Here is a 14,221-nt window from a genome sequence, read left to right as displayed (position 1 = left end):
TGATAGAGTAAACTCAGGTCTCCTGACTTCTTACAGAATTCTTTCTTCTCTCAAGTATCTGATCCATTTATTTCCCAGTGATGAAAACCACAGTGGACAAGGGCCAGGAGGTCCATCTTTTTTGAGCTGAAGCCTACAGCTGCTTCAGCCTCTCTATTCTCCTAGGAATGGACATGAAATATTTTGCATCTCCAACTCCTATTCCTCCACCAAGGACTCACTCAGATTATATAAAGGATTTAGAGAGCCAGGGAAAGAGCAAAAGCTGAAGCATCTGGAATACTGTGGTTGAGTCATGCAAAGGAGGTCATTCAAGGAAATCCTTAGAGCCAGGACTGAACCATGAGAAAGCCTGGTACAACTGCAGGGGGTGCCAGTCCTGGCCTACTATGTGAGAACGTGCTCCCAGAGCTATGCAATGAGGCTGTCCTGCCAAGAGCATGTCTCATGATACTGTATCAGTATTTTGTGGGACTATCCTGAACCCATTTGTTCATAATTATTTTATTCCCCAGCAGCAAGTCCCATGGTTATGGGACAAAGTGGGTCTGAGGGTGCAGTGCAGGAAGACCAAGAGTGGAGGATATCTGCTTCTGCTTCCATCCTGCCAAGACTAAGAAAGTAAGAAACATGTCTTCTATGAGTTTAAAAACAGAAATCTCTACTGAGCACTGCCAGCAGTGTTCTAAGCAGTCTTATAGATCTCATTTATTCTTCAACAACCTCCACATTCTATCTGAAGAAATGGAAACACAGGGAAGTTGAATGCGTGGCATAAGCTTACCCAGCTAATAAGATGGAGACCACATTGGAAAGTAAGTTATACTTCAGAACCCTTGCCCTCCACCACTCTAAGGCAGGAGCTCAGAGGAAGGGGTACAGGAGGCCCAGAAAACTCTCTCTCCTACGGGTGAGTCGGCTGAGACCTGAAGGAAAGTAAGGGCTCTCAACCAGACACACTCACCATGTTCTTAGCTGTGAAGCAGGGAACCCCTTCTCCCCGTCCTTAGCCCCATAACCTGTCTCAGGTCCCATACACTTGTCATGAATCAAACAAGATACAAGTGTCAGAAGTGAGTCTGTGTACATCCCAAAGGGTCAACATGTGCCCTGGAATAGACTAGGGACTATAGAAATGGGAGAGGATATGCACCTTTTAATAATGAGAAGCATTACTATGGCTCACATCTATTCATTAGGGACTGTTCGAAGCATTTTACACAGTTTAACTTATTTAATCCCAACATCAAACCTATGAAATCGGTACTATCATGATCTTGATTTTACTATCTAGTGAAACTGTTCATAGGAAATTAGACAATTTACCTAAAGCCACAGGGCCTTGAAAAGCAAGGTTCCAAGGGTTTGAACTCAGGACTCCTGGGCAGCTCCCCAACTCCTTGGCCTTCCTCTTGGGTTCATCTGGATCTCTCTCATCTCAGTCATCCAGAGATGCCCCCAGCCTCCCCAACTATACCTTCTTCTGCTCCCCAGTCCACCAGCTCTCTTTCAGCAGCCCAGTGGTATTGGTGCAAGGAATGTTAATAACAAAGAAACTAACTTAAAACTAAGAGGAACTTCAGGGTTTTCTAAATCTCTTTTTCTTGTCTCTCTTGTCCAGGAGATCAAAGGGCCTCACATTGGGAGAACAAATGCCAAAGAAAAAGGCAAATGAAAGAGGAAAAGTTCACACTTCTGGCTGAGAAACAGATGGTGAAGAGGGCTGGGAGGAGTGCAGGTCAACTGCCCCCCAGACAGTGGGGGAGGGCCTGAGACTCTCCTCAGGAACTTTAACAAGTTTCAACCAGTGCAGAGAATTTTCCCTCCCGGAAGAATCAAGGGGGGGAAAACCCTCTTAGAATTTTTATCAAGGGGGGGAAAACCCTCTTAGAATTTTTATCAAGGGGGGGAAAACCCTCTTAGAATTTTTATTTTCCAAACAGGAGTTTTGTTTTTTGTTTTTGTTTTGAGATCTAGTAAAGGGAGGTGTAGGACTGGAAGGCTTTCAAATTTTGCAGAAAATGCACTTTCAGATCTTCTGATAAAGACAATTCCCCTCACCCCCTCAGGGGCTGTGCAACACCTGGGTATCTTAGAGACATGGAGGAGTCTATGAGTGAAGCAGTTTGGCATCTATTTTGGAAAGTTTAAAAATGAAGACCATCAACTTAATTCAAATGCAGCAAAATGTGTTTTTGTTTTACTATCCTCTTCTTTGTCATTTATGATAGGAAAATACACAATGATCTTTTCTTTCTACAAATAAATGTCTTCCATGTTGATCAGTCTGAGGCCTCGGATTCAAAATGGGATTTTAGGTGAGAGCAAGCAAAGTGGGAATGGGATCAAGATCTCTGATTCTACAGAGCTGGAAGGCTCAGGTTTATTGTAGATTATTTTGAGCCTGCCCCTCTGTTAGAAAGGATTATTTGCCCCTCACCGTTCCCTGGGGGAATCTGAGGGATCCTTCTGCTATGGCCAAAATCAAATGGGCTTCCCCTTTCTTCCTGCCCCCTCCGTCCTGCTTCCCCCAGAACCTGTCTGCCCCAGTCCGAGACTCAGCTCCACCATCCTTGTGGTCCTGCTCTAACCACTGCTCCTTCTTCCTCCCATTTTCCTGCCCACTGGTCCAGAGGCTGGAAGATCCGCAAATACCCTGCCCAGAAGGCTTTCCCAGCTTAGACTTCCCCAGCTCCAAGCAAGGGGAGTTTCATTTCCACAGACACTTGCTCTATCCCCTCTGTCAAGGTGACCTCTTTGGGGAAGCCACCCTTGCTGGCAATTTCAATTAAATGCAAAAAAAAAAAAAGCAGTTAATAGATTTTTTAAAGACCAAGTGCAAGACAGCAGCCTCTGGGAAATCGAGGCTTCCTTTTACCACACACTTCCCTTCCTCTCCAGCTGGGCTGTGCAATTATTGATAACATTGTCTCTCCTATAATGGCACCATTTTCATTAGGAAGCAAATGCTCAGTGTTTGTTACGTACACTTCTAGCTCTTTTTGCCTCCTCTCTTCCTTTGAAGGGTCAAAACTTAAATAGATGGGATGGATAAGACCCTCCACTTGGTCCCGCTGCCCCGCCCTGAGCTGCCCTGGCTCCAGGGCATTTGGACTCCCCGATAACCGGAATCAGTAAGCCGGGCCGAGAGCCCGCAGGCCCGTGTCATCTGGACAGCACTGCGGGGCGAGTGAGCGATGGCGGTTTGTTTGCCCGTCGCAGAGCTTCCTGAGCCCTGGCCCCCTGCCTCCGCTGACCAAAGGTTTGACAGTGGGACCGGCCAGGAGACAATAGCTGCCCCCGCGGGCGCGCTGTCGCCTTGTTTGGAAAGCCTAGAGGCGCTTCGAGGTAAAAAGGTCAGCGCGGGATGAGGATTCACCTCGGCCTCCTCCCCTGCCCAGGCCTCCCCCCGGTCTCCCAGCCTGCCCTCCTGCTCGGGCCATTTTCCCCTTCCCCCCGCAGCCCTGCTCCACCCCGCTCACCCTCTCGACGCCCCTCCTGCCCGCCGTCCAGAGCCGGAGAACCAAGGCGTTCACCTTGAGCCCGGGGGATGGCCTTTTGGAGGCAGGCCGGCTGCGGCGGGAGTCCCCCAGCCACTCTGACTTCCGACGTGCTGACCTCCGCGTTGCGGGGAAGGGCGCTGGGTTGCGGGCGGGAGTGGGCGGCGGTAACCTGTGTGCCCATCTGGATTTTGTCAGCGACTCATCCTCTGACTTTCTCTGAGCAAGAACTGGCGAGGAAGGGGAACGATCCACATCCTTCCCCAACCCGCTTCTCTCCTTCAGCAAATATTTACTGAGAGCCCACTCCTTGCCAGTCCTTGCTCTGGGCGTGGAGGAGGCAGTTGTGGAAAGGTTAGAAGGTCCGTTGCCTTCCCCACTTCACCCTCTTTTTACACCCTTTTCTGTTCTTTCCAAACAGATCTTTCTCTCCTTTCCTACCTTCCTCTCAGCGCTCTCCCTGAACTGTTTCCTCCCCACCATCTTTTTCCTCCACCCCCCTCATTCCTCCAATGACTAGAGAACTCACTGCTGTCAGACCTGGAGGCTGAGGTACAGTTCTGCTTCAGACCCATCCAGTAAGCCTTTCTCTTTATCCAGCTCAGCTCTTCCCAGTCCAACCAGCCTTTGCCAGCTCTTTCCCCGCGCTCCCCAGGGCTCATGGAACATGAGGCCTCCTCTACCCTGAGGTGGAAGAGCAGACAGGCGGGAAGAGGGGAAAACACAGACTTTATTGAGGTAGTTGGAGGTACAGAAAGAACCCAGCTTGATCGGGGCTCGGGTTTCCAGAAACTCGGGTGGTGCCTCTACTGTTTCCAAAGCTCAGAGAAATGCTTGCTGCTACTGGGAGCTCTCGCTGCACCTGGGCCTCCCTGGGCTGCCCCTGGGGCAGAGGTGGAGATGGGAGGAGGGTCCTGGGTTCTCCAGGAGGCAATAAATAGGGGGAAAACTAGTGGGGGCGTGCCTGCGCCTTCCTGGTAGAGGCGGGGGTGGGGGTGGACAGGCTTCGCACAAAATTCCAGAAGTCTCCGGAGTACCAAGTTCCATAACACTTTGGTGGCTTAAAGATGAGGTCACTGGTAGGGAGAAGGCAGGTCTCAGAAAACAGCCTCCGGAGGCTGCGTTAGTGCAATATAAATGTGTGGGGAGGGTGTTAATAGGGTTGGGGGGGGTGTTTTTGGTCTGTCACAAGGCAACTGGTGCTGTTATAAGGTCTGGGTGACTGGAGAGATTAAGCACTGCTAATATATCTACACATGAACATCTCCCACACTAAAAAGCATCAAGGCCTTCTCCGGCCTGAGCCTAGGAGGGGGCGTTAAATTAGGGATGCATGAGGAGAGTCCTCAAAGCTCAAAGGCACTGAACTGGACCCACTGAAGTTGGGAAGGGAAAGGATGATCCAGGAGGGCGAGGCTTCTTCCCACCCCTCCCACACGCTGATCCCCAGGTCAAAGATGGAGGGAAACCCTGCCCTCCAGATTTGACAGGTTCCACGTCGGTGGTGCTTCTGGTCCTGTAGGGTCCCCAGCCACCAGCACCCCACCCAGACTGAAGGAAAGTGTTTCCCCACTCTCCCTGTAGACAGCTCTAAACTAGCGCCCCCAGCCTTGGCAAGGATGGCCACAGCAGTAGAGCCGAGGCCTGGGGGGTTAGGGAGAGCAGAGGAGGGGGTGGGCTGCAGCGGCTGGGGGGTTTAGTTCAGGAGGTGACTGAGCTGGGTGAGGCCTCTGGGGAGGTGCACGTCGACTGGTCGGAGGTGTCTCCAGTCGCCTCCTTGGGACAGCCTGGAGGCGCTGGGGGTACCCTGCCTCCCTCCCGCTCACGCTTCTTCTGCTTCATGCGCCGGTTCTGGAACCAAATCTTGACCTGTGTCTCATTGAGCTCCAGGGTGGCAGCAATCTCCACCCTCCGGGCCCGGCTCAGGTACTTGTTGAAGTGGAACTCCTTCTCCAGCTCGGTCAGCTGCCGCGTGGTGAAATTGGTACGGAGGCCACCGGATGTGCCCAGGCCCAGCTCCGAGACCTTCACTAGGGGCAGGGCGGGAAAAGGGCCATGTCAGTTCTGTCACCTTTTTCTCTTTCTCCTTCCCCTCCCTCCTCCCGGGCCAGCCTTGCACCCCTATTTGCCATTCTTTCCAACATCAACTCTCAAAGTTCCCATGGATCACCAGGCACCCCCCAAGGTGATCTCCAAATCCAGAGCAGCCTACTCCACACTTCCATCCTCCTCTCCCTATGTATTCCAGGGCCTGGGCCAGTGCAGGGGGATTGGGAGCATACAGATCAGGAAGTTGGGGGGGGTGAAAGTTTACCCTTAATAGTAACCAGATATTCAGTGGGTAGGGAGACCCCATTTGGCCTGGGACGAATGGAGTACTCTTACCTGACTCTACCAGGGAGGCTCAGAGAGGGGAACTCAGCCCAGGCCCAGAACACCTCGGTACAGAAGCAGCAAAGTAGCTTTGGGTCCCAGAGATGGGGTGGCCACGCCTGAGCCCTACCTGTCTTGGGTGGGTTCCTCTTAACCTTCATCCAGTCAAAGGTCCGGGCTGTGGGCGTGCTGGGTTCAGACGGGCAGGGAGATTCCTTTTCCTCTGAGAGGAGATCCGCATAAGCCGGTGCAAAGCTCGCTGTCTGCTCATTCCCATAAGGGGACTGCGGCGGAGCGTATGGCCCAGGTCCTTCTCCACCAGTTCCATAGCCGTCGGACAAGCCGCCTAGCTGGGCCCCATAGCTCAAAGGATGAAAATAGCCTCCATCTCCTTCTGGTTGGCCCAGAGGGTAGTACTGAGAAGGCCCATAGCTGGGGCTGCAGGCAGCCGGGGCATAGCCAGAGGTGGCGGAGCTGGGGAAAGGCACCCCGAGCCCCGAAGGTGGCTGCTGGGGGGGATAGCCTGAGTTCTGCTGGAGCACGGGGCTGGGCAGCCCCCCACCATAGCGGGTCTCAACTGCGTAGCTGTCAACAGCCGGAGCAGAGCTGGGGGGGAAGGAGGTGGGGGCGCTGGGGGCGCTGTAGGCGCTGGGTCCCCGGTTACAGAGTGGGTACTCTAAGAAGGAGTTCATCCTATTATAGTCCATGCGTGGAGGCCGCAGGAGGGTCGGCCCGTTTGGGGGAGACACCCTCTTGCCCTACAACCTTTTGGCAGTATGTCACAGCGCTGAAGCTTGCATCCATGGCCTGGCCCAGCTCGTCGGGGGCCAGGGCTCCCCCAGGAAGAGGGTAGGGAGTGGGGGGTGGGGGGCACATGTGATCTCTCCCAGGCCAATGGGAGCAGTGGGCCAGAGTTTGGCAGCCCCAGCGCCCATCCATCACCCCCCAAGCATTAGCATGACAAAGACACTTCAATCACCCACAGCCCATCCATCTGAGAGTGACGTGGAAGCGTCAAAAACATCTTTCTTCAAAGACTTTTGGAAAGAAGGGACCAGAGGGAGAGGGGGGAAAGTTAGAGGAATATTCAAGACTTTCCTCATCTCCCAACCCCCATGGCCTTCAATAGGCTCCTGGGTTATTAGATTTGGACAAATTCAACCCAGCTGCCCCTCACTCTTCGCCCAAAGGAGCCTTCCCCCCAAGGCTGGAGACGGGAGGTGGGAACTCCAGTCTCCTTACTCTGCCCAGGACTCCCATTCCAAGTTTCTTTCTCCCAATTCGTCTTGGGGTGATGGGCTGGGACAGCTGGGTGAAGTATGTTATCCTGGGCCAAATGGATGACTGTGGAGGAGGTGTGAAACATCTAAGGGCTTGAGGCAGGGTCTGGAATCTAGAGGAGAATCATTAAGTGATGGGTGGGAAACTGGCATTCAGGGACCAAGACAGGACGACAGAAATGTGGAGAAGAGGATGAGAAACGCCCCGTTCGTCCCTCCATCTCTCCACATAAACGCTCCCTCCTCGTTCACACGTCCATTTCTCTCCCTCAGCCTCACTTTGTATTCTTTCTGTCTCAATCCATCTCTCCCTTCGTCCATCTCTCTCCATATTTATATTCATTCCCCGCCCATCCATCACCTCGTCTCTCTGGATGGATTTATCCTCTCTCTGGCCACCCGCAGCTGCAGCCTGCTTGCTGGCTCAGGCCCAGGTAACTCCCCGCGTCTCTCCAGAGAGCCGCAGTGGGCACAGAGCTAGGCGAAGGGGAGGGGGGTTAGGGCCTCTTTCCGAAGCGTTTAAAACTAACGGATTCTGCCTTCTTCTAGAATCCACCCTTCTCTCACCACCCGCCTCTCTTTCCCCCACCCCCAAAACACCCAAGCCTCAAATTCAAAAAATCAGTGCCAATTCCATCTTAAAGATTACTCAAAATTTCCATGAACTTTCTAGACTAGATCAAGGGAGTTTGCTCAGGGAATGAGAAAATCAGTGTGGAGGTCCTGGGGCCCAGGAGCACAGTCTCACCCTTTCTGCTGTGTGTCTCTTGGGCTAGGGTTGGGGGAGGGGAAGGGAATAGGAAGTGCTGCCTTCACTCTTCAGACTGGGATGGGACTGGAAGAGAAGCTTTTAGGTGGACCCCATGGATTCTCCTCCTCCAGACACTGAGGACAAGAGCTTGGTGCAATCCAACACCCACACTCATTTGTAACCTGTCAGGGTGTCTGACTGCCCAGAGGCCTGGGGCCGGGGCTAGGGCAAGTCCAGGAGGGCGAGAGTTCAGGGAGGGACCTTTGTAAACAGTTGAGCTCAGGAGGGGAAGGGAAGCAGATGGGACTGGTCAGAGAGGACCCCAGAAACTTCTCAGGTTTCTCCACCCCAAAGAGGGCAGGGCAAGTACTCATCCCTCTGCAGGAACCCCAAAGTTGTCTCTCTGACTCTGTGTCTCTCCATCTTTCTGTTTCCCGTTGCCCTTCATTTTGCCTGTCCCTAATAGTCACCTCTCCTGCTTTCTGTCTTCATCACCAGAATCTCACTGCCTCTCTCTGCTCTTAATAACTGTGAGCCTCACTTAGGCCACAACTATGAAAGAGCTCAAAGCATTTCACAGGACCCCGGCCCCTCTCCCTCCTCACATGTAGCCTGCTTCAGACCAGGACAAGTTGGGGGGAGGGGGACTAGCTGGTAACCTCTTAAAGAGAGATACAATGGGGGAGGGTGAGAGAATGTTCACTGCCAAAGGGAGGAGGGCAGACAAAGGGAAGGAGAATGGAGATGGGGGCAGGGGAGGCCGAAGAGGGATTGAAGAGCAAAGGCGCATTGAGGTAAGAGCAAGTGTGTTTCTTTCTATCCTCCTTTAGGTTTGTAGATGCTCCCAATTTTTCCCTACCACTTTAAGATGCTCTCCACAGAGGCCCTTTGGAGAAGAACTGTGTAGGGAGCTAGGGTTTCTCTTCTGACCCTAAATATGAGCTAGGCCTACATCTGACTTGGCCATCCAGCTCCTGAAAAACTGGAGACTTCTTCACTATACACCTTTCCCTCAACCCAGGGAGCACCTACTCACCTCATTCCTTGCCCTCTTAAATAAGGGGATACTTTGACGTCTAAAGGAGGAAGTAAAACCCACATCAGTGTAATAGAAGAACAGAAGTCTGTCTGGGAGTTGGGGAAATGCAGTACCCCGGGGAACAGCTGAAGTCACCAGTCTACCCTTAGCAGCATGAGAAGAAAAGGGCAGGCAGAGCGCCCTGAGCTGTATTGTCAGTTGCAGCGACTGCTTTGGCCTCAGCTCCCCGTGTTTACTATCATCCCAACTCACCACTGTTGTCTCCCTCCCTTCCCTTGTTATAACAGAAAGATTAAACCTTCCCAAAATTTCTGCTGGCCCTCCCAGCTCCAGCAGAAAGGACTGGGAGAAAAAGCATCTTGGCTTCCTAGGTCCCCAAGTCTCTTCCTCCTCAGAGGCTTCACCGGCCTCTGGCCTGAAGAGAAAGTCTATGGAGCCTGGATTCCTTGCTAAAACCACAGCTGAGGGCAAAACAAAACAAATAAGGAGATATGATCCACATCCAGAATAACCCTTGGGCTTTAGGATTTTCTAGTTGCCCAAAATTTAAATTCACCAGAGAGGGGCTGGGTGGACACAACACCTAAGTGAAAACAAGTTTATTTCCTCTTTTCTATAATCTGCTTAGACATAGAGGAGAGCAAGGAGAAGGTAGGCATGTAAAGAACTGAAATTATCTTTGAGGGGTGCTAGTCCTTATCACACAGAATACAGGCAGGGAACCATTCTAATCAGAATGGGGATATGTTTTAGAAGTTTGCACCTGATTCTGGCATTTTCTGTGGAGGAAACTGCTTTAGCTTGGGGTTCCGAATACTTCTTTCATTAGGCTCTTAAGTGTCTCTCTACCTGCTCTCCCCAGCCCAGATTTTGGAGATGAAGCCCAAGATTAAAGATTGGAACTAAGAATTCAAAGGATTTTCAGGGTCATAATTTTTTTTCTCTACAAGGGATGGTTTCTTGCTGTTTGTAGGGAGGATGGAATCGGAATTCAATGCTGTTCCTTTTAATGCAACCTAATTAAACTGTCACAAATCTGGTTGAGAACCATAAACTTTGGGAAGTGCAAATTGTAGTGGGAAGTCTGCTGGCTTTGGTGCCAGAATTCTTGGGTTCAAATCCTTGCTTGGCCATTTCTTAGCATAATGACCCTGGACAAGTTTTTTGGTTTCTCTGAGTCTCAGCTTCAGAGAAGTATGGGTTTAATTCTACTTACTTCACTGCATTGTTAGTAGAATTAAAGTGAACAAGAAAATATAAACTACAGATAACCCTATAAATGTATGATATTAACATTACATGCACATTCTGAAATACTGTGAGTCAGTCTTCTGTTTTTTAATATAACTAGCGTACTAAAGTATGGAAATACATGATAGGCAAATAGCATATGTGCTATATTTTCATGTAACACATTGCCATATTTATATAATATATATTTTATATATGCAAATTTCACTGAGAATTCAGAAGGTTGGCTCTGTTTTTGGTGGAGGATTTTCTTCTAAGATGGAGAGTTTTTTTGAAAACTAAAGCCTGATATTTTACGATCTATTAAAAAAAAAGAAATGACTTAAATGCAGCAGAAAGGTTTGAATTTAGATATTAGCAAGAACTTCCCGATTTTCTGAATATTTGGGAAACATTTTCTAGGAAGGATGTTGTCTCTCCTTTCTTGAATGATTAAGCTTAGAAACTGTCCTTCCTGAGGGTAGGGGTTGCATATGACTTCTGTGATCTAGACAGATCAACAGATGTCACCTTTCATCTGGAGTGAAAGGTGAGTCAGAGTTGGGGTCTTTCTTGAAGGAAAGATTAGAGCAACAGAAGAACTGAAATAATTTTCTACTTCATTGAGTTTATCCAACCATGGTAGTTGTGGCCAAAATATTCACTTTGGAAACCCTATCAAAGACTGAACAAGCTGCATTTGTATCTAAATGTGACTTTTCTGTGGCAGTTGGGAATAAAAGATGGTTTTAGGAGGGCTCTCTCACTGTTAACTCTCTCCTCAGAGGAGGAATCAGTGTGTTAGGTCTCCTCAGGCACTAAATATCTACCTCACCACCGAGTGAGGAGAGAGGGATGGGGGACAGGAGGGTGGAGATGGGCTGGACAGGTCAATGGAGAATTTGGGCCACACCAGCCGGAGCAGGTAGAGGGAATGATGTGAGGCCTGAAAGGCCACTCAGTGCAAACTGAGGACATGTATCTGACTAAAACACATTTCATGATGTACAGTGAGGCCACTGAGTGCTTGCCAGAGACTTGGGAGAAGGTAGGCAGGGGAATTCAGCAAGGCTGTTTGGGAAAATCCAGAATTTGTACCTATGCTCTGATGCCCCAGCAACCAGATAAAACCTGATGGGCAGGGAGGGGACTTTTAAAGACTAGCACACCACATCAAAGAAGAAGTTTGGTGCCTCTGTCTGTGTAAAATGTCCTACTCTTTTTCAAACAAGAGTAAACATAACCAAATGTTGGAGAAGGTGGCAAAGGATGAAAGCCAGAGAAAACTTGGCTAGGACACTTCTTAATACTCATATTTATTGAATACCTGGCACAGAGCATTGCACCCAGTTACATGTTTGTTGGGGTATTTTTCTCCCCCCTCATTTGCTGGTGTAAAGATAAAATTTAAATTTGTTAAGATGGCTCTACAGGCTACTTGGGAGGTGGGTTATTGTCAAACATTAGGAGTCACCACCTCCATTGAAAATCACATGACACCAGCTACAATAAATATTGAATGCATTGTTTGTGGAGACTAATAAATATACATGGGGCATATATTGATGCAGAGGACATCAGGCATTTAGTTCTTCCACTTATTGCACAGATGGAGAAACTGAGGCCTGCAAAGGGGAAGGTCCTTGCCCAGGCATAAGTTAATTTTTTTTAAATGACTCACGGTTATCATTATTACAAATAACTCCTGAATCTAATGGTCCTTTGCTTTCACCATAATATTAATGAGCCATTTTTCTTAAAAGAAAAAAAAAAAGACTCACAAAGAGCAGGGCAGACTGACTGGCCACTTTCGGGATTGCCCAGAAACCTTCCCATTCCAACCACAGCCAGTTTCTAAGCCACTCATAGCTGGTCCTGACCTAAGAGGAGCCCTGCCCAGTCAAGGTGGGATAAGTGACTACAGCTGCCTGGCACTGCCCTCTAACCTGCTCTTCCTCTTCTACTTCTCCATAACCAGCCAGGAAAACACAGGCTAATGAGGAGGACCCCAGAGATGAAACAAGGGAAGGGACATCCTCAATCCCAAACCTTTTTTGAACCCCAAATTGTCAGGCACTCTTCAGACTTTGGAATTGAGAGGGGATATTGAAAACAGAAGTATTTCCTTATGGAAATGCATTGCCTCTTTGTTCTGCTGTGGTGGCATCAAAGATGGGGAGTTTTGTGAATAGGGGAAAGGAGAGAGAGAAAGGCTTGTGTGTTGCCCATAAAAAGAGTTCCAACTTCTCTCTAATGGTCAACCAATGGATATGCTGGACTTCTGGGTTCCCTGGATTGGTTGCTTCTCACCCCCAGGATACATAAAGTACCTAGGTCTGAACAGGTAGACTGAAATTTTGTCTGGACCCTCCTGGTTACCCACTCACTTTGGCAGGGAGGAATCAGGATTAATGCAGCCTCAAACAGAAGCTGAGATTTCCTGTCCTTTGGGCCACTGGTTTGGCAGGGGGTTGAGGGGGGGCGTGTTGGCAGGCAATGTTCAGGGAAAGTGGATAAAAAATTCTTAAGCTTGGAAGGCAGGAAGCAAGATGGCACTATGATCTAGAGGTACTTCTCACACTTTAATGTGCATTTAAATTACCTGGGGATCTGCTAAATTGAGATTTGATCCAGTAGGTTTGGAGGTCCTAAGATTCTGCATTTCTAACTAGCTAACAGGTAGTACTCATGCTGCTGGTCTGTGGAGCAGCAAGGCTCTTAGAGAACTGGAGCGTCAGAGGCCCCAGAATACTGCAGATCCAGCCCTAATCCCAGGGTGTGAATTCTCTCCAGCAGAGCAGATCTTGCATTTTTGGCATTGATGAAGGGTGCTATCCTTTTGGCCAAAGAAAGCTAGAAGGTGGGCAATTAGCTAAATCCTTCTTGTATTCTTGATCTTTCTAACAACCTGCTACAGTGGAAAGAGAATTTTTAATTAAACCAAATTATCCAGTTTGGCCATCCATAGAATCAAAGCCCCAGCTGAAATGTCTGTTTCATTTTGCTGGTGTAGAGATGGCTGTGTGCTGTGATTTTTAAGATGGTAAGCATTGCCTATGGGCATATTTTATGGAGAAATAAACACATCGTCCAATGAGATGTATAGTGTGGTTTTAATATATTGTATTTTCACTTATTTATGGGGAAAATAAATACACAAGCCAATAAGCTGTGTATTATTACTTTAATATATTGAATTTATTTCATACCTATATATTTTATGAGGGAAAATAAACTAATAAGATACACAATATTATTATAACAACACATCTAATTGTTCTATATTAATTTATTTATGAAAGAAATAAGTGCAATTTAACATGACATAAGATTATTTAATGCAGGAGATGAATTCTATATTAAGACAGTTTAAGGGATTAAATTCCAGCTGAACAAGATGCACTTACTTCCCACACTGAGGGGTCCAATAAAAAAAGATGCGAGTGCCTGTCTAGTCCTATATGTCATGACCTATGTTGGCTGCGGGCTTTTCCTGACAGGTGTTGCCTCTTGGTGCCTGGTACTCCAAATCCCCGTCCTGCTGGTCCAGGGGAAAGTCTGGGACACCCAGAAAATAAACTGCTTTCAGAGCACAGCAGCATCTGTGGGGAGGTATTCCTGCGGTGTCTGTTTCTGAGCCGGAGAAATATTAAATAAACCTAAGGAGGATGGATGGCTTTCCAGGGCCCTTTAAATCTCCACGTTCCCCGGAATAAACCAGGAGGCAGATGCGGGAGATCGATCTCTGCTTCCCTTACCGAGTTTGCAAGTGGCCGAACAGGGTTCAGTGCGGGATAGGAGATAAGTGTTGAGATGGCAAATGAAGTTGTGGGCAAAGACAAGTTGGGTGTGCATTTGGAGAAAGCTGTGACCAGGCTTCAAGTCCCAGAGGGAAGGATCAAAAAATCAGGCTCTGGAGAGGCAGACCCTCGTCTGCACTCCCGCCATTCACCCCTCCCTTCCCACCCCAAGCGGTCTCAGCGGCCGTTGGGCTCATTTCTAAAATAAAACAAACACTGAAATGAGGCTCCCCAGCTCCCTTCCTTCG

The 14,221-nt window shown here is 49.0% G+C and overlaps 1 protein-coding gene across 1 annotated transcript; it reads right to left on the bottom strand.

Moving 5' to 3' along the window:
- Window positions 1–5,201: 5,201 nt before the first annotated feature.
- HOXB1 (homeobox B1) lies at window positions 5,202–6,580 on the bottom strand. Its single transcript, XM_017650429.2, has 2 exons — window positions 6,004–6,580; window positions 5,202–5,530 (listed from the first exon to the last, which is right to left on the bottom strand). The coding sequence occupies exons 1-2, from the start codon at window positions 6,578–6,580 to the stop codon at window positions 5,202–5,204; spliced, it is 906 nt and encodes a 301-aa protein (XP_017505918.2).
- Between the last annotated feature and the right edge of the window lie 7,641 nt (window positions 6,581–14,221).

Source organism: Manis javanica, chromosome 4 (assembly GCF_040802235.1).
Source record: "Manis javanica isolate MJ-LG chromosome 4, MJ_LKY, whole genome shotgun sequence".
In the NCBI taxonomy this organism is placed as follows: Eukaryota; Metazoa; Chordata; class Mammalia; order Pholidota; family Manidae; genus Manis; species Manis javanica.
The sequence above is the reverse complement of the archived record's forward strand: the minus strand, read 5'-3'. Positions and strand labels throughout refer to the sequence as shown.